The 20,224-nt window shown below is 46.5% G+C and overlaps 1 protein-coding gene across 1 annotated transcript; it reads left to right on the forward strand.

Annotated features, from left to right (window-relative positions):
- Positions 1–1,906: 1,906 nt before the first annotated feature.
- Positions 1,907–9,421, forward strand: C18H8orf33 (chromosome 18 C8orf33 homolog). Its single transcript, XM_009808619.2, has 7 exons — positions 1,907–1,915; positions 2,800–2,887; positions 4,801–4,938; positions 5,126–5,853; positions 7,367–7,457; positions 7,571–7,717; positions 7,854–9,421. Exons 1-7 carry the CDS (start codon positions 1,907–1,909, stop codon positions 8,048–8,050), a joined length of 1,398 nt encoding a protein of 465 aa, XP_009806921.2. The 3' UTR covers positions 8,051–9,421.
- Positions 9,422–20,224: the final 10,803 nt, after the last annotated feature.

Raw genomic sequence — 20,224 nt, forward strand, 5'->3', positions numbered from 1 at the left:
TGCTGATTTCTCCAGTACCTTTTTATAACCTTTAACAGCAACATTTGGAAGTGCTTTCCTAGCACTTTAGAGCCCTGCTGGAATAACTGGCAGCCTTGGAGAATTTCTAATGTCAACTGCCCATGTCAGCAGAACCTATAACCTCCACGATTTGAAGCATTTGAGAGAGACATCAAATACTGTGCTGTGAAATGTGATGTGCTACAACGTTACAAATCTCAGCGGGGCACTTTTGACTGCTGTTGAAAAAAATCCAAGGGAAAAAAATGCATATGAAACAAGGTGTCTAACTTTTTTTTATTTACAAAATTAAATAATCAAAAGGAAATCTAAACTCGAAATGGAATTAGACAATACCTGTGTATGTGCACTGCCCTTTTTTGTCTGCTGAAAAGTCGCTGTACCCTACCCATGGTGTTGCATGGTGGCACGGCGTGTGCCAGGCTGGGACGTGAGCTGCCGGCGGCACCGTGGCCCTCGGGCCTCTGCATCTTGATGGGGACCCCACTGAGGTGGGGATTTGGTCCCACGGAGGGAGGCCGCAGCGGACAGCCCGCGTCCCGGCAGTGGAAATGTGGCCCAGCAGCTCCCCGTGGGGCTCAGGGGAGAGGGAGGTGAGCTTGTGGGGGGACAAATGCACCGCCAAGGTGGGTGCTCGGCTCCTCTGATCCGCTTCCCACCGAGGCGTCCCCGACCTTGGCTGGCCCGGCTTCGTGGAAGGCTTTCTGCCTCGGCACCCCGGGCCTTCGCCCGGCCCTCCCTGCGCAGGCCGCCCGGGAGCACCGTGCTGGCGCCGGTGGCCTCCCCGGGCCTCCCCCGCCGTTGCCCCGGGCCGAGCAGAGGGGCCGCCCCGGTGGCAGTGGTGGCCCACGGCGGCCTGTGACGAGCCCCTCGCCCCCGGCCGGCAGCGGGGCCCTTCCCCGTCCCTCCGCGGCGGGTCCGCGCTGGGTGCCGGGGCCCCGAGGGGGTGAGGCGGGCCCGGGCCGGCCCCGCTTTCCCCTCAGCGCGGCAGGCGGAACGGAGGCGCGGGGCCCGGGGCGCGGTCGGAGGGGCGGCTGACGGACCGCGGCGGGGGGAGGCCTTTGGGCGGTGCACGGCGGCCGGGCCCTACCCGCCCTCAGCCCGCGGGCCTTGGTGGTGTCCTCCCGCCCGGCCCCGGCGGCCGAGGGGCGGCGGGCAGGCCCCGGGCCCCAGTCGCTGGTCTGTCGCCGGCCCGGGTGGAGCTGGAGCCCGGGAGCCCACACGCTGTTCCGAATACTGTGTTCAGTGTTGGGCCCCTCCCTACAAGAAGGACATTGAGGTGCTGGAGCGTGTCCAGAGAAGGGCGACGAAGCTGGTGAGGGGTCTGGAGCACAAGTCTGATGAGGAGCGGCTGAGGGAGCTGGGGTTGTTCAGTCTGGAGAAGAGGAGGCTGAGGGGAGACCTCATCGCTCTCTACAACTGCCTGAAAGGGGGTTGTGGTGAGGTGGGTGTTGGTCTCTTCTCCCAAGTGACAAGTGACAGGACAAGAGGAAATGGCCTCAAGTTGCGCCAGGGGAGGTTCAGGCTGGATATTAGGAAAAAGTTCTTTACTGAGAGAGTAGTGAAACATTGGAATAGGCTGCCCAGGGAGGTGGTGGAGTCACCATCCCTGGAGGTATTCAAGGAGCGTGTGGATGTGGCATTGTGGGATGTAGCTTGATGGACATGGTGCTGTGTGGTGTTGGGTGGGTTGGTTTTTGGTGTGTTGTGCCTTGTTGTTGTTGTGTGGTGGTTGGCTTGCGTGGGTTGGTTTTTTTTTTGTTTTTTTTTCAGGTTGGACTTGATGATCTTACAGGTCTTTTCCAACCGTAGTGATTCTGTGATTCTGTGACCGGAGGTTGCGGCGGCAGAGGGGGCCGGTGTCCTGGGGCAGAGGCTGCCCGGCATGGAGCAGGTAAGCGCTTTGCTCAGCCCCTCTCTGCCTCTTGCTTCTGTCCTGAGGCACCCTCCTCTCCACCGGCCCGTGGCTGAGGCGCCTTTCTCCAGGCCCAGGCTCTTCTCCAGGCCCGGGCTCTTCTCCAGGCCGCAGCAGTGCCCCCAGCTCCTGCGAGGCTACCTTGAAAGGGCTTCCCTGGCACTTGTGCCTACCCCTCCCAATTCCTGCTCACCTCGGTGCTCTGCTAAGGCAAGGGGTTTTTTCATTCCCAGTGCGCTGTAACGATTGTCTTGTTCACAGGCAGACTTCTAAGCCTTACCTTGCGACTGCTTAGCGGGAGGCACGCAGGGTAAAAATCCAGCAGAGGTGGTCTTAAGGACTTGTGTTTAGCTGTCACGAATCCTGATTTGGGATCCTGCCGACTCCTATTGCCAGAGCTGCGCTGGGGGGAAATTTCCTTCTGGGAAGACATATAATGCCGTAGAATAAGCTTCTGGGAAAATGAGAAATCTTCCATTTGGGGCCTTTAAAAAGGGAGGAGGAGGAGGAAAAAGAAAGAAACCAACCCGTGAGAAGTCTTGGCTTGCCAGGAGAGGGTGGCTCACTGCTAGTAAGAGTTTATTGTCTCTAATTTTTGTAATGAAGAGGGCTCATTTGGTGCCCTCCAAATAGGGAAGATTGCAGGGCCTGTCTCCCACCCTGTGCTGTGTTGATTTACGGTATTGAGCTGTTACACAACACCCCTCAAGCGTAAAGCCAGAAAAGGGCTTTATGACCCATTAGCCAGATCTCCCACAGAAGACAGGAGAGGACTTCAGAAAACTCAGTTTTGGAATCAGTTTTGGAGGTGAGAGACTTGTGCTTCTTTTAAACATTGTGCCTTCTCCCATCCCATGTCCAAGGTTCCCCAAGGGACCTTCCAAGATGAGCTGGAGTGGTGCATTTCGCAGCTGGAGGCAAACCTCCTCCTCAGCCCAACCCCAAAACAAGGTATGTTGCCTCTCTCACGCTCTGCAGCTGTATTCCAACCTCAGTTCTGTTTCTTCTTGCCCATCTGTTTCCTATTGTTGTGTTATATGGGATTTGTTCTAAATACAAAACATCATAAAGCATTGAACTTTAAGAACTATCTGTCTGGAAGCAGCTTTATCTCTCATTCCTGTGACATTCATTCTCCCTGTTTTCTGTATTCTTTTTCACGTCCTCATTTTCCCATCTAACAGCTTGTTGTTTGGTTCTGCTACAGTGCTGCTTTTGTTTTCCAGTCTCAAGGAAATACTGTGTCAGTGTGTCTGGCCCTCAAATGCCAGTAGGATTATTTTTGTGAAGCTTGTTCCTCATTGTTCTTGTTCCAAGGAGAAATTACATGGAAGATAAAATCCTAAAAAATACTTATCAGGAGATCACAGTTCGATCTAGTCAGTCCAACTTGTAAATAGATAAAGATATATGTCCTGGTCCTACAGATGGCTAGTACTTAACATTTAGAGGAGGGGTGTGGTTACCCTTTGTAAGATGCCTAGATGAGTGTTTGCTGGTGCACTTGAGGATGTAGCAGTGATTAATATGTGCCCACACACCACGCTTGAGCATCAGACCATTTTGTTACACCCGTACCTTGTGCTCGGTGCCTAATGTCCAGCTGCAGCGGGGGAAGGCTGCTCCTGGAGGGGAGGCAGGAGCTGAGCACAGTGACAAGGCAAGCAGAGGCAACGACTTGGCCAGAAAAGGGCCCATTTGCACAGTATCTGACCCAGGAGAGCAAAGGGGTACCGGTGATGGTAACCAGGCTCTGCCTGGAGTCCAGATCCCCAGAGAAGTAGGCGGTGATGAGGTCGATCCAAGCTCTAGGCAGGAATTCAAGTCTATGGATCAGGGTCAAGGTCTGGGTCAGTGAGTAACCTGGCTGCAGCAGTGCTATGCATGAGATCCTCAGCTTAAAATAACTCCCAGGTGAGGGAAGGGAGAGCTTCCCGTGAGGCTTTTTCTAGCTCTTTCTTCATAACAGCTCTTATTAGCAGGCAGGCCTTGAATGCAGCCAGCTGAACTCCTTGAAGTAGGGGGGAATGTGTGCTCAGGACCCTGACACCCAGGTGCTATGAAGGTACATCCCACTTTTTTGGGTGACTGCAGCCCCACTGCAGCATTTCTGCCTCGTACTCGCATGCCATTACTCTGTTCCTGGCATGGGACTCTCAGTGTTGGATCTGCAAGATACACCTCATTTGGAGAGTCCCAGAGAGATGCACCGCACCCAAGAGAGATGGTTGTGTGCCCATTCCAAAATACTAGTCTAGTACATCAAGCTTTTTTGTGGCTTGAAATGGGTGAGACAAACACTAGAAGACTATGCATATCTGGAGTTCCCAAACAGGTCTTTGGGGACTGCTTTCACGGAAGAACAGCTATGCTTTTTAGATAATTTGCTCTGACCCAAAGAATTGGGATTACTGTTGTGGTCAGGCTGGTTTGTATGAGAGTCAAGCAAGAGTCCTGCTTTTCAGGGTGTGCTTACTACTCAGGTCAGATTTTTTCCAGTTCTCCTGAGAAGAGACAGCAAGCTAGGCTCTTGGATTTGTCACTTGCTTTGAGGGAAGGGTTGTTAAGCCTTGCGTAGCTTCTGTGCCATTAGTAGTTCACTTACTGCAGTGTAAGATTCTAACCGTATATAATAAGCAGTTAATAGCTATTAATTTTTTCCCTTTAAGAACATTTCACAGTATTTCAGCTTCTAGAAGCATTTGGAGTTTCCTTTGCATCAAATGCCAGTCATGGATTAGTCAGAGGTATTATGAACACAGAATGCGTTCAGAGGAGACCCAGCCATCAGCATCCCACAATATGGTTTGTAAGGCCCACCGTAACCTGTTTCTTGTCTCTCTTGGTCTTTTTCTTGAGTGCAGCAGAGACGACACAGCACATTCTCAAGGTCTTGCGCTCCCGTGAAACTCCTTTTGTGAAGAAGCGACAAGTGATGAACCACGTGTTTGGGGATTATCGTCTCAAGATGGCTGAGGATCAGAAGAGCATGGAGAAAGCAGGTGATCTTGAACTGTCCCTTCAGGGGATGGTGATCTTTGGTTCTTTTCTGTAGATTTCTTACATTGCAGCTTTTGATTGGCTCACCTCTCTGTGGCAGTGCCTTACAGAGGGAGTTGCAGTAGCAGTGGCATTCCCATAGTAGGAAACTGGCATCTTGATAGAAACATTATTCTTTATCTTTTCTAGTTGTGAAACCTGGTGATGTCAAAGTACAGCAAAGCAATGGGCAGGCTTCAGGTGGTGTGTTATATGGGAAACAATCTGACCAAATCTCTGAGGCAAAGCCAGAGTGGTTCATGTCATCTGACAACAGCTTCCGATTTGATTTTACACTTCCTGAGATTGACCCAGAAGCAACTGGCACATCTTTGGAAGCAGTCCCTGATGAGAGTGGTGCTGAGCAGATACAAACCAATGTAAGAGCCACCGAGCAGGAGAACTGGAATGGAGCCTTGAGTTTTGCTGCCTCTGGACAAGAACCCCAGTTTGCTTTCAACTTTGCCATCCCAGATGAAGACTGTCCTCTGGTTCCGTTAGTTCCAACAAGCCAACATACAGAGGGTACAGCAGATCATGACGTGCTGGGTAATTCACTGCCTACTGAATCAGCAGGTATGCCACAGATTTCAGCTTTGCAGAAGCCTGAGTTGGCTCAAACTACAAGTAGTGCACCCAAAGAGGATGGAAGCCATGTCACGTTAAAGATCCCCCAACCAGAGACTGTTCCTGGAGATGAGACAGTGACAGAGAAATCAACAGCAGATGGAGCCGCCCAGAAGAAAAAAAAAAAGAAGAAACAAAAAACATCTGTCAGTAAAAAGGAGATAGAAGAAACTGAGATCAACAGGAAGGCAAAGGTAGAAGCTAATGGATGTCAAAATAGAGATACTTCCCACCAGGATGATACCTCTCAGGTATTTAAATATTGATGGGATCCCATAATTTGTAAACCCTTGAGCAAAAGAGAAACTTTATCTCTTTGCATAGTCTAACAGTTATTATACTGGCTTGAGGTGAAAGCTGACAAGACAAGGATTGCTGCTTATTTCTTACAGCAGCTGTTTTCTTTCTCTGCTACACAGCTGAGGAACCTAACTAGTGGAAAGGAAGTTAATGGTCCTTCATTGTCTGCTTCAGACCTATGCCGAAACATTCCACATTTAGACTTGTGCTGGCTAATCCTGGGAAGCTGGGTGCCACCTTTTCTTAAAAAAATAAGAAATGGAGGTAACTGTCCTCAGTCAGTGGCAAGCTGGTATCTGTGTGTGCTCAGCCAGGCACTCTACCCCTGACTTGCATGTTATCAGGTAGGATGAATTGCTCACATACATAATGCCAATAGCAAAGCTGAGGTGCAGAGCTGCTAGCTGGTGTAGCCAAGGCTGTGGCAGGGTCTGGTGCAAAGCCTAAGGGTGCTTCTGAGAAGGTTCCTACTGTAAGGTGTGGCCCAAAAAGCGACTGAAGTTGCAAGTTGTGTGTAGACACACCATTAAGGCACACTGAGGTTTTCTAATGTTCTGTTAAGGTCCAGATCTTAATTTTATTTTTCTTTTCAGCACTGGCATAGTTGTTATTAGCAAACAGTGCCAGCTGAGCAATGCTGAAAACTTGCTTTCGTTAATATTCTACACTGAAGTCGCACTGAGTGGTCACCTGCCTCTTGAAGCTTTACATCTGAAGTGCTGCTTCACCAGCAACTCTACCAATAAATGCTGCTGAGTACCAGAAAGGTAGAAAGATTTGAAGGTGATGTAAATCCCTTCCAGTCCATTGGAAGGAGGCTGTTGTAAGGAAAAGAAGGAGACAGCATGAGGGCTTTTGTGTTTACATGTACGTAACAGTTAAGAATTGCTTCAGCCCTGGGATGCAGCCCTGTTTCTCTCCCTTCCACTGCTCAGTTAGCCAGCTGGTTTTGCTCGATAGGACTTGGCTTATTCCATCTTTATGGCCTTCAGCTCTCTTCTCCTTGTGCATTTCTGGTTGAGCAAGCATGCAGGAGCACACCAAGACTTGGTTTCTGATTTTCTCCATTGTTTGCTTTTTGATTTCAGGCAGGTTTAGGGGTAGGAGTTTTTTGTTCTTAATGCTTATTCCTCCCACCTGTGAGTTCATTTGACAGCTTCTTTCAGAGGAAAGGCCCTGGGCAGCTTTCCAGAAAACTGCATCATCTGAACAGCAGCCAAATATTAAATCCATCAAATAGAGGCAGTGAGTTGCAACTAAACATTTGTCCTGTGCTTTTAAGTTTATCCAATGAAGAGCAGTATAGGGAAAATGTCATAAAGTCTATAAAGTGATCACCAGAACATGAAATTTGGAATAGTCCTGACTTTATGCAGATACCTTTTTTTTGTTCTGTGTAGCAACTGCTGCTCTAATTTTTGGATGTCTTATTTCGTCATGCTCACTCTGTTCCATGTTGCATAGCAGTCAGATGACCAGCTGTGGAAAGAGGTGGACTGGTGTGTGGAGCAGCTGGAACTTGGCCTGAAGACACAGAAATCCACTCCAAAGCAGGGTAAGCATTGAGGTGAACGAGACATCTCCCCTGTGGGAAGGCTTGGCAGGCGTGCAGGGGCAGAGCCAGTGGGGAGTCAAACTGTGCATTGTTTCTCCTTTACGCTGCTTCAGTCGAGGAGGCTCTCCGTGCGATCAAGACACTGCGCAATGACAAGGCTCCACTGGTGAAGAAGCGTCAGCTCATGAGAGCCATGTTCGGAGACTACAGGAAGAAGATGGAGGAGGAGCGGTGCAAAGAGCTGAAGCTCATGGAAACAGGTAGGAGAACTTTGCATGGGGGAAGAAGAGAAGAAGGAAGGGGTTCGCTTCTGTCGTCCGTATTGCTTTGCAGAGCGGGACCTCACTGTGTGAGGTAACTAATCATCTCTTACTGCTCTTTTCTCCCCTCTTTAAGCTGTGAAATCTGCCAGGGTCGTGGAAGTGAAGAGAAACATCTGCAACAAGAATGGCCGGTTCATCCGGAAGTGCTCAGGAGCTTGCAGGAAGAGCCAAGATTCAGCAGGACCCCCTTCAGAGTCACCCAGGACACCTAACACAGGCTTATTCAAATTTACAACTTCCCAAGAAGAGTTTCGCTTTAATTTCTTGTAGGGAAGTCTTTAGACTAAAACTGTGGCTAAAAACTGTGCCAAATCTCCTATAAACTTCAGAACAGCGGAAAGATGCTGTGCAGTAGGAAATGTTACGCAAGAATCTCTGTGTATTTCCTAAAGAAAAGATCCTCTTTTCAGAGTGCCTTATCTAAAGGCTTATAACAGATCTGCCTACTATGCATGTGACCCCAGGACTCAGTCTACATAGTACTTTTCTGTCCTCACACTGTAGAAAGGCACCTTTGCAAAAGATCAGCACAGAGTCTGGAATGATCTGGTTTTCTTCCGGTAGAATTGACATTAACCTGAGAATCTGTCTTTTATACTGGGAGATTTTCCCATTCTCCTATTGCTTTTAAATAGACCAGACCTTTTTTTAGCAGATGAGGCAGCGATGCATACAGAAGGGAATGGTTTGTAATGAAGATATAGCTTCTGTGAAGATCCAGCAGTGTAAGCATACTGGATAGTTGAATGCTTCCACTCCGTATGAATCTGTGTGAATGCAGCTTCTGGTATCCAGAAAGCACGGGGCAGTGTGTGCAGTCAGTGCTGTCTAGCGAGTACGAGTTCAGGATCTTGGAGGGACATAAATGAGAATCATCCTTGCTCATTCATCTCTTTAATTGACAGGTATAGACTTAGAAGAGAGCTGCAAATGCTGATTTAATCTAGCCTAGGGATGTAAGGACAGTTGTTTCCAAACAGGGAGAGATTTTTGTTGCTGTAGCCGGGTTCTGGCCTGCTAGGAAGGATCCACAATCAGTTCCTAAAAAAACAAGTTTACTTTATAAGTAGCCCAGTTACAACCACCAGTGACTCAGAGGATAAATCAGCTGCATGCCAAGCCTTGGGTGGTGGTGAAATGAACTGTGAGAGCCCAAAGATTTTCTTGCATTTTATTTGTATTAAATTTTTGCTTTCTGAACAGTTTGAATGTGGAATGTGTCTCCACTGTTTCGATACTGCTTTAGCCACTGTACCCACCTCCTATGTTCATGCAGAAAGTCTTCCCCACTGAGCCTAAAAAAGCTGAAGGAACAGACGTCCTTTAAAAGGAAACGTGGCATCAGGTGTCCCTAGGGTGCAGTGCTTTCCTTCCTTTTTATAGTCCGATCAGTCATCCTGTATGAGAAGCGAGAAATAGGAGTGTAGGCAGATTCTAGGGTGTACTGAGAGCAGCTGAGAGATGGTGGAAAACATTTGCTGGGAAAAACTTCAAAAACCTGATGTTGGCTACAAACAAATTTATTTTATTACTAAGCTCTGATGCAGTCGGTTGCATCTGTGAGGATATTTTTTTGGTTTTAAATATTTTAAAGTATGCCTGTCGAGGCATAAGGAGAAAGTGAACCTGGGTAACATATCTGATGAGGAGAAATATGCAGAGAAGACGAAGTCTTCTGGAAATCAATAGGTTAGCAGATTATTATTTTACTTGCCAGGGAGCACTGCTGTTACTTTGACTGTATGGAACAACACTATACAGTATTTTTTGGATTTCCAGGATTTTTTATTAAACATACAAAAGCTGTGTCGTTGTCAAACTTTTAGTGTTTTCATGCCGTTTACTAAGATTAAAGAGCATCTTGTACATGACCTTGGATCTATAGCTGTTTTTTCTTTCCTAGCTGGTTATGTAGCGTATGTCTGGAAATAGTTATTTTTTTCCTTGTCTTAGAATCATAGAATCATTTAGGTTGGAAAAGACCTTTAAGATCATCAAGTCCAACCGTAAACCTAACACTGTCAAGTACACCACTAAACCATGTCCCGAAGCGCCTCATTCACACGTCTTTTAAATACCTTCAGGGATGGTGACTCCACCACCTCCCTGGGCAGCCCGTTCCAATGTCTGACAACCCTTTCCGTGAAGAAATGGTTCTAATATCCCATCTATACCTCCCCTGGCGCAACTTGAGGCCATTTCCTCTCGTCCTATCGCTTGTTACTTGGGAGAAGAGACCAACATCCACCTGGCTACAACCTCCCTTCAGGTAGGTGTAGAGAGTGATGAGGTTTCCTCTCAGCCTCCTCTTCTCCAGGCTGAACAACCCCAGCTCCCTCAGCCGCTCCTCATCAGACTTGTGCTCCAGACCCCTCACCAGCTCCGTCGCCCTTCTCTGGACACGCTCCAGCACCTCAATGTCCTCCTTGTAGTGAGGGGCCCAACACTGAACACAGCATTCGAGGTGCGGCCTCACCAGCGCCGAGTACAGGGGCACGATCACCTCCCTGCTCCCGCTGGCCATGCTGCTTCTGATCCAGGCCAGGATGCCGTTGGCCTTCTTGGCCACTTGGGCACACTGCTGGCTCATATTCAGTCAGCTGTCGACCAACACCCCCAGGGCCTTGTTACAGGTAAAGCTAGAGTTGCTAAAACATTATAAAATCCTGTGGTGTGGAAGGCTGCAGTATTCTGGGAAGCACTCTTACATAATTGCCTTGTGCTTATACTATGTTAGGAACTCACAATTAGAATAAAGATACCAGTGAGATGGACATTTGGTGTAACCTAATCCAGCCAGTTTATCTCCAAAGAGGGCAGAAGAAAATGCATTCTAGTACGTGAGTGGCTCCTGTGGTTTTTCAGAGGTCTTCAGATAATGCTGACTTGCAAAGCCAACCCATATTCCTTTTGCAGTGCTTCATTATTGGAGGACTCAGAAGGCAAACGTTCATCAGTGTGACGCTTCATAGCCCTGAGTGTCATGCTCGACCTGTGGACTTGAGTGCAAGACCAGAGTCGGCTGCGTTGGTTCCACGGGTTGGCTGATCTTGGACAAGGCATTTTGCCTTTCTGTGTCAGCTCCCTGTTTTCATAGTCAAGGTGATGCCTCCTGCATTTTTGACAGACGTGCCCAAGTTATTTCATTAGCGATCGTGTCTTGAAGAGGCAACCGTATAGTATTTCGCATCTGAAATTAGAGCAGTCTTTACTTCACTCTTAAGCTTTGTAATGTTTGAAGCATCTCTGCCGCATTATCATTTGTTCAAAAGGAAACAAGCAATCTTATCAGAATGCTGTTGTTGCTCCATCAGTCTGTTCCCCTTTATAGGAGCCACAATAGGAGTCTTAATGACATTTAAAAAAAAAAAATGTTTTCTCCTTTTAGCATTTCTTTCTTTAGGATTTCAATGCTGTTTAGGGTTTCAGTGACATCTCTTACTACAGCAGTGTCAGGTTTGGGTCAGGGCTTTGCTCTACTAGTTACTGTAATAGATGTGGCTGGAGGCATGGTCCATGCCCTAAGGCATTAATGATGTGTGCCGGTGGGGGAGTAAGGAGATGTTCTCATCTGCTTGGAGTTCTCTATTCCAGTGTTCTTGCATTAAGGAAATGTAGATCAGTTTTGGTAGAAAATTGAGCTCAGTTCTGACCTGCTTGTCTCTTCCTGCATCCTCTCCTCAGGTTCATGCCGTGCATTTGAGATCGGTGCAGAAGGGGTGACCAGATTTGCGGTACTGTATCTCTTTGGTGACCGCCCACCTAAATGTAGTGCAGCAGTGCCAGGCCCAGGCTTGTAGGCAGCAAACTGCTTACAAGATCTTCCAGTATGGTTGTGACCTCAGGAATGAGTTAAAGACAAGGCAAAAAGGGAGTGCAAAGTACAACAGTGCCTCTAGAGCGAAACTTGCTTAATAGTATGGGTCTTGAAAAAGTAAAAGCTGAGGATCAACTTGTAAAGCAACTAATGGGATGAAGGAACGCTATAATTTTTCTCAGACCATTCACCATAGCAAAGCGGAGGAAAGGTCTCACTTTTGGGAACAAAGTGAAGAATTTTAGAGTTGTTCCTGTGGCAGGGTGAGCCCAAGAATGTTTCCACACAGAGGCAGCAGAAATCTGGGTGTGATCTCTGCTTCTTTTAGGCTTGGCACCCTCAGCTGTAAAAAGATCCCCCTAGCAAAGGTTAGGAAATGCAATCCCGTTCCAGACAGACCCTGCCCCCGGAGGGGAGAGAGCAGCCCATGGCCAGCCTCCCCCCTTGCATACTGGCCCTGTCCTGGTGGCTGCTCGTCCCTGCTGACATTTTGGCTGGTAACCTGGATGCTGGGCACTATTTAGTAAGTTCTTCCAATCCCTTCCCTTGGGCTTGGTCAGTGGAAATGCATTTATTGGTCCCTGGGCTGCCCATCTTCTGCTTTGAGTAATTGGGGGGCAGAGTCACTGAGGAACAGCCTACAAAGAGTCTCCAAGCGATCCCTCAAAGTTCAGCTGAAATTATCTCCTGGGTCCCAGCAGCCACTTCTGCGAGGACTCCCTCTCCCAAGACCAGCAAAGACAGAAGGAAGCCAACAAGCTGGTCCTACTGAATCTGTGACTAATATTCCCTTCCGCCACTTAAATTTTTTTGAAGAGTGCTGAGGGTAGACTGCGGACTCAGCATCTAATGACCCCTAAAGGATAAAATATTCTATTATCTTCCTTTGGGGAGGAAAACCCCAATCCTAACTTATTTTTTCTTTGAATTAGAAAGAAGAAAAGTTTACCACTCCAAGCAAGACAGCAATTTGAACACTGTAACAGAAGGGAAGTTATTTGAAGAGTAATAACCACTGAACCTGCAGTTCCTTAACAAAAAAAGAGGAGAGATGCTGCTATTTTAAGATCATATGGAACTGTGACAGATGATCTTGTATCTTTCTGCTGAAGTTATTTTACTCTAAGGACAAAGCTGTTTTATTTTCTTTGCTTAAATTTTTTTGCTGCTCCTGTGCTGCTTTCATATTTAGAACTGCAGGAAGGCTTGTAAGCCACATCATTGCTTTAGAAAAATTGAACTTTTGACATCAGCTACCACAGTGCTTTGATTACTGGCAACAGTCCTTCCCGTGGATGCTGCCAGCTGGGGAGCGCTGACCACCTACTGTATTTGGCCCATCTGTCTTCTTCCCTTTGAGTACATCAACAGGCACTACTAGCTCCTTGGTGTCTCACCACCAAGATGGAAGAAGTCTGGGTTGTGTATCTCTGCCTGATCTTGCTTATCATGGTGCTTCTTCTAATGAGGCATAACCCGCATGTGGAAGAGGCCAAGAAGGAGAGGGAAAGCAAAAGCCCTCCACCATCCTCTTCCTTTTTCCCCAGTAATGTCGGCAAACAACTGGAGCACACCCAGGAAGAGCTGGAGAACTATCTGGACAGGCTAACCCACGTCTTGTTTGATACAGAAGCCAGGAAAAGGGATGGCCACCATGATCAGAAGTCTCATCATCACCATCACAGAAGCGCTGATGTTACGGCTGAAACTAAGGAGCATTCAGGAAAGGAGGCAGCACGCTCTCAGTATCTGTCAAGCTACGCAAGGGTTCAGGTATGAGGCTTATAAAGACTTTCAGACTCAACCAGACTTAGAGCTCCTGGCTGAGGTAGTGAATCCTGCTGAAATGCGGAGTCCATGAACTTGGATGGGGAAGAGGGGGGGGGGGGGGGTGTCTCCCTATTTTGAAATATAATAATACATTCCTATTTTTGTACTGTATATTTCAACGTTAAGCAGTTATTCAGAGACAGCTGTATGTGACATGAGTTGCATGTATGTTACATGCATAAGATGTCAATGTTGGCATTGGCATCTATGCATGTGTGTGTATCTGTATGTAAATTCTTCCTTCCTATATTAATAGAAATAGGTATCATTTCTTACTTCAAGAAATTACTGTGCAGCTCTTCAGTTGTTATAAATCTCCCACTTTCCACACATTCAGCAGCGTTTTGCCAGTTTTCCCAGCTCAGGATCTGGCCCAGTAGGGTAGAGGGGCTCTGCAGACACCTATCTAGTGGTGAATGCATGGTATCGAGCCGTGGGAAATACGTAATTTTTCTGCTGTGCATGATGATCACGCATAGTGTACTCTGTAAACATGAAAGTCGCTATTGGCAACCTGCAAAATTCTCTTTGCCTTGGCCAAGGCCCTTTTTTAGGGGATGGAACAAGATGCATGCCTTTATATTTTTATCGTTAGCCTCATTGCAATACATCAGATTTTGCCCTTGAGATGACAGAGTTTGATGGCAGCTATGCGAGGCTGTGTTACTTTATGCTAGCAGCTGTTTATATTCTTCATTCCTGAGACACGTACCTTGCAGTGCCAATGCCCCGCTCTGTCACTGAGCACGTTCGAGGTCCAGGTGGGAGCTCCAGTATGAAGCCTTCGCCTTAGAGGGGAGAGCCAGATCTTGATGTCAATAATTGTGCCCTGCCGAAGAATCAAGCGACAGATTTCACAGCGATGAAGGCACTGCTGTAAACAGCCTTTTCAGTGTGCCAGGACATTATAACTTCTTATGTCTTCAGGAGCTGCCTGAGCTATCTGGGGGAATCAGTACATCCAGCTGAAGGCAGAGGGGCAAATAGACAAAATGTAAGAACGTTGTGCAGAGTACATGGGCAGAAAGAGTAATTCAAGTGGTTATTTACTTACTGGCATATTTCATTTACTGAAGAAGGTGCTATTTTATTAGCTCTATTACAGATCAAAAAATGGCAATCATTTTTTGTTATGGAAATGGATCATGTTGCAAAAATCACAGTGCTAGCTTATTTTTCTACTATGGTTAAAGATGACTATGTTTGCAGAATACCAGTTGGGGAGAAAAGGGGCTGTGGTTACTGTTCTCATACAGCTTAATACACTGCTAGTTAGCTTCAGTGAACGTTCACTTGCTTAGAAAAAGGGAGTACGCCTTTTTCACAGACTTGATGCAGCAGATGATCCTTCTTGGGACAGTTGAAAACTTTGATATAAGCTCCTTTGATATATGGAATTAACAGTAATCATGCAAAAGCAAAGTAGCAGAAATAATCTTTTGTTGTTCCTCATTTTGTGTTTTGGGAGCAGTGAGAAAGAAGTCACCACCTAAACAAACCTAAACAAGCACTTGTCAGTAAGTCGTCCAGCCACTGAAGTGAAATGGGAAACTTCAACTTTGCTTGGAATAGTACTAGTGCCAAAACTGCCAGGGTTTTTGTTTATTGGTCAGGCAAAGGCTAAGTGTTGGGATAGTTTCAGGAGCTGTACTTGAGCGTGGTTACCCGGGTGCACAGCATGATGGAGATGCAGTCAGCTCAGAACGTGATTTAGGTGCCATCTGCGAGCATGAGAACGTGTGGGTACGTACAAAGGCTTTCGGTTCTCTCCCAGGTCAAGGAAGGGCATTGATGCTTTTGTTCAGGGTGGGGGTAGTGTTCTTTTCCTTCTTCTGAGAATTTTGTCTCTCTTTCAGAGTGAATGTAGGTTGTTGGGAGGTGCCAGGTTAGGATCTCTGGAAAATGAAATCCTCAGCATTGTCTAGCAGAGGTAGGATGGCTTGCAGCGAAAGCTTCTTCAGTAAGTGTGCCAGTCTTCTTAACCAGCCATGTCCAGGATCTCTGCTTGCTTTTCCTGCCCAGTTCTGAAAAAGCCTGCAGCTCTGCTGGCACTACTGTGCAGAGAGGAGTGGTCTAAAACCTGTTATGGATGGAGAAAGAGAAAACACTACCAAGCTGGAGCGCTGGGCAAGGACATTCAGGAGCAATACCTGTGGAAATTCAAGAGTAATGTAACTAGTATTGGCAAGAGGCAGTACTAGTTGCAGGTTTCTCAGGGGGCATTGGACTTATTAAATGGACTTTGGCCATAGTTGGTCAGCTGTCAATGTAGACACCTTCAATTATCCTGTTTTCCACTGGAGGAAGCTTTTCTGTCTTGCAAACAGATGTTCCGAAGGAGCTGGGGTTTTTTTTATCATTCATTGTACTCATTTAAGCCCTTGCCTAGTAGGGCAGAATCCATATTTTCTTACGAATTTCTATCTGTTGCTACACATTAAATGATTAAATGATCTAAAAATCATTTCTAGATTTCCCCTTATTTCCTACTGACTCTCTGTTCTCATGGAAACTGAACAGTCCACTCGTTACAGACGAAACAGGAGCAAATGAATGGATTCAGAAGAGCAGGAGGGTAATACCGGCAAAGGCAGTAGGTGTGACAGAGCAGTAAGCAGATTATTTGGGGAAAATGTACTTGGAGGGTTTCCTGCTTCATTAAACTTAATCAGAGCAGGGTTATTTTCAGGTTGTTTTCAGAAGCAATGAAAAATGAATGGTGGCAGATGGCAGAGAGGCGTGGGCCTCCTACACGGTGGAAAAATAGATTGCCAGCCAGACTGCGGTACGTACCATGGGTGGTAGAGCACATGTGCCTGTTAGGACAAGGCAGAAGTTGGAAGTCTTCAACATAGCCATGGATTTAGAAAACACACAGTGCCAGCTTCGAGCCCCGTGGTGGGGGAAAAGCTAGTGCAATGCCCCAGCTGATGGCGAGTTGAGAGTTGTTTCCAAAGGTGCTTGGCTGAGTACTGGTGCGTGCCCTGTGACGGCAAGAATTTGAGTTCAGAAGGAGCGTGTCGGAGACGTCTGTCTGTCATCAATGGCTGGGCAAGATACCCACTGGGAAAACTGGCGGTAACTTGCCGGACTCTGAGGGACACGTACTTGTGTATGCTGTGTTTGACACAGGTCAGGAGGTTCAGCAAAACCAGTGCTTCTGCTAGAAGTGCTTCCCGTAGTCAGTAATCTCCAGTGCTCTCCTTAGCCTGAATATCGTTGAGTTGCACCCGTGGAAATATTTGTGATGACACGTCAGTGATTCACATGGGCACAGCACGAATAGGCAGAGCTGCAAGGAAAAATAGTTATTATTCATCCCCAAAAAGTTGACTTCTGTGGGCCTGCGCTAGGCCTCCTCACTTCTCCAGACCTGGCAAGAGTGGCAAGCTTTCTGCAGTGTGTTCCTGTGGATTTTGGATGGTTTTAACTACGCTGCAAGACGCTCTACTCCTTCCGTCCATCAGCTGGATGGAAGTCAGTCTGCTACTTCAGCCCATCACAGGCCCTGAAAACTACATAGACGGCTAACTCGGCCATATGATTAAACGTCTTTGTGGATGTCATGCTGTGGTGATAGATACGTTAAATGACATTCCCTAAGATAATACTGTTAGGGCATGTTTCCGTAATCCTCTCAAGACCTGCCATCATGCTGCTGCTTAGGTCTGTGTTGCAGCTGCCATTTTTCAAGCATAGAGGTTTGCAGGCCGAGAGGATGTCTGTCATTACACCTGTGGAGCTTATGTGCCTGAAGGCTTCTCTGCTTTTTTTTTTTTTTCTCCTCAGCTATATCATTTGTTCTCGGAAAGGATAATCTGTCTGCCACATTTGCGTTTCAGGGTGCCCCTGATACGGGCCCTTGTAGAACCACTGAGTGGATGAGGTTGGAAGGGACGTCTGGAGATCGGCTAGTCCAACCCCTCTGCTCAAAGCACGGTCAGCGGATTGCCCAGGACTATGTCCAGTCAGATTTTCAACATCTCTAGATGCTTGTCCTCTAACATGGCAAAATTTGAGCATTTGTGCAGGAAAAACAGAACACTGCTTGTTTTGAAGTCTCTGCTGCTATCCAGGTCCTCCATCTCTGTATTGCATCTAGGTATTTCTCAATCTCTTAACTCTAGCACATGCTGTAACCCTAGTGAGGTCATTTAGGCAGATATCAGGTTGTGTATCTGAAAATTGAAGTTTCACGTTTGTGCTTCAGCCCTGACTTCTAATCAGGTGTATTCCAACCAGCACACAAAACATGTTGAACTTCTAAGTGTATCTTTTAATGTGAGGAGACAGTTTTGCCCTGCTTTTCCTTGCTGGTAAGGAAGCCTAGGACGTTCCAGCAAGATGATCAGAGGTTCAATAGGTTTCGAGCCTATCATCAGTAACAAGCCTTTATTTACATGTACAAAATTTCCTTCTCCTTGAATCACTTTCCTTACCTCAGCAGCTATATTCGTAGTCTAGCAGAAAAGGATTTTTTAACTTGCAAGATTTAACTTCCAGTTGGCCAAACAATTAATTGTGGTGTAGTCTTCATGTGATCCACAAGCTCTGTAAGATTCCAGCATGTCCCAGCAGTAATGTGAGCTAGCGCTCAGCAATGCAGATGTGTATGTGGATCCACCCCATACATTAGGAGACAAGGATTGATACAGACTGAAGAGGAGCAAGAGAAGAACATGCATTTAATCATTTGTGCTTTGTTAGACAGCATGTAGGAGTTTTTCGTGGACTTGCTGTCCAGGATTTGATAGAATATTCAGAGAATAAGTGAGTCAATGTTGTCATCCTGTACACGTTCCCATTTTTAGGCTTGTTGAATTGATTTCCCGTTTCAGTAGTGGATGTAAGATTCAGGTTAAAGGAGATAAAAGGAAGGGTATAAGGTGACAAATTAGTAGGGATATTAGAATGGCAAAGGATGGATATTTACAGTCCTCCATGAACCTTTGCTCTCAAAAGACTGTCCAGGCTGCAAGTTTCCAAGATCTCGGCCCCTGGATTTTATTTATTCAAAGACATTGTGCAAATAAATGTCAGCCTTTGGGTTATTCATAAGCTGACTGTATTGCATGTGTTACCCATTTGGTATCACCATCGTGCTTTGCAATGAGGCATTTTCAATCATGTGGCATTTGCTCATAGGGCTGAGTGAGTCAAGATGAAGAAAGAGAAAGAGGACATAGCAACTCAAGAAGATATTTGGTTCTTTGGGGAAAAGAGTAGAAAGAGTTGATGTTATTTTGGGGAATACTAATGAAGAAGAGTTCGTTGGAAGAGTCTTGCCAGCTTCCAGTGTTTCATTTCCCAGCTGTTTGAATTAGGCAGTGTTGGTGAGAGTGGGCACCACATCTCCTGCAACTGAGCTGGTGCTGAGCTTTAGTCTAAAGTTTTACCACCTGCTTATTGCAGCCATTGTCACTACCTGTTTACTCTTTCACGGCTATGGTTAGGAAGGTCATAGCTGAAGCATCTGTGTCATATCTGCCATGTCAAATCTGGGGATCATTTCAGTTCTTCTGTCTTTGACTCTGGTTGTTAAACACCACTTTTTTTGTAGTGGGCTTTGCAGACCTCGAAAAGGCACAGTCAAGATAAGAGGTGGTAGCAGCGGCAGAAAATAACCATAAACAAGCAAGCAACCTCTTAATACAAGCAAAATCAGCATGGTTTCATCCTTGCAGCTAGCCATGCCTCCCAGCACTGCCTTGCTGGTTCTCACGTCAGCATATCAGTTTGTCCTCCAAGCTCTGCTCTACAGTGGCGATGTCCCAGCCTTTGATAAACAGGAATCTGTTTAACTGAGAGGAATTTTTGATCGCTATGTTCTCTGTACTCTGCTCAAAGTGTTACCGGATCTGGAGCTGTATCTTTGCCAACCTCTTAAGGTGAGCAGTAGTGACCTCAGGGGTATTCACACTAGCTGCAGACATTTAACTTGGGTGGCCTGGGAGAGAGGTGTGATTTGGAGCGTTCAAGGTAGGAGCAAAAATAAAATGCCTAAAATAACCTCAGTTAATGGTGTGATTAACCATACACCACCTCCCTTCCTTCCCTTGTGAAAGGGGCAAAAATGCCCAAAATATCTGCATAACTGGTATGACCCACAGGCTAATAAAGGAGTAGGAGTCTTCCCATTGAGTTCAGGGTCTTGGGGACAGACTCATGTCCTGGAGAGAATTCATCCCATTTGATCCCAGTTAAACAAATTAACAAAGATATTAACAAATGCATACATTAGCCTTAAAACAAAATTCCTATTACTTGGCCAGGGTAGTTCTTGTGATTATTCTGTGGCTTCAGGGCAGTAGAGTAGTTGATCCTCAATGTCTTACGTTGAGTTTCTGCTGTAAACTGACAATCGTAAAAAGAGAAACCTCCTGAAGGATAGAGTTACAAGAGCTAATGTCCTTGTCACTGATTCCAGAAGGAAATACTGGAGTTTTTTTGTTTCTTCTTTGTATGTGAACACATATTTACATTATCATAAGGTGGTGAACTATTGCAGCTTGATGAATTCCTCTTTATCAGTGAGTTTTCTACAATGGCAATCCAGAGTATATTAGCTGAAATTAACCTGATGTGAACTTCATGAAGCTGTATTAACACATTTGCTTCAGGCTGTTCAGGCAGGTCCTTAGTTCTGAAGGAATCTTTCTGAAAGCCAATCGTGCCTGAAAACACACTTGAGCAGGTGCCTGAATATTTCAGGAAATTGTATGTGGACAGTAGGTAGTCTTCAAGTGGATGCCTTAAATATCAGCTCTCGGTAGTGATTGAGCACCCTTGCATCTGAT

The sequence above is a fragment of the Gavia stellata genome, chromosome 18 (assembly GCF_030936135.1).
Source record: "Gavia stellata isolate bGavSte3 chromosome 18, bGavSte3.hap2, whole genome shotgun sequence".
Classification (NCBI taxonomy): domain Eukaryota; kingdom Metazoa; phylum Chordata; class Aves; order Gaviiformes; family Gaviidae; genus Gavia; species Gavia stellata.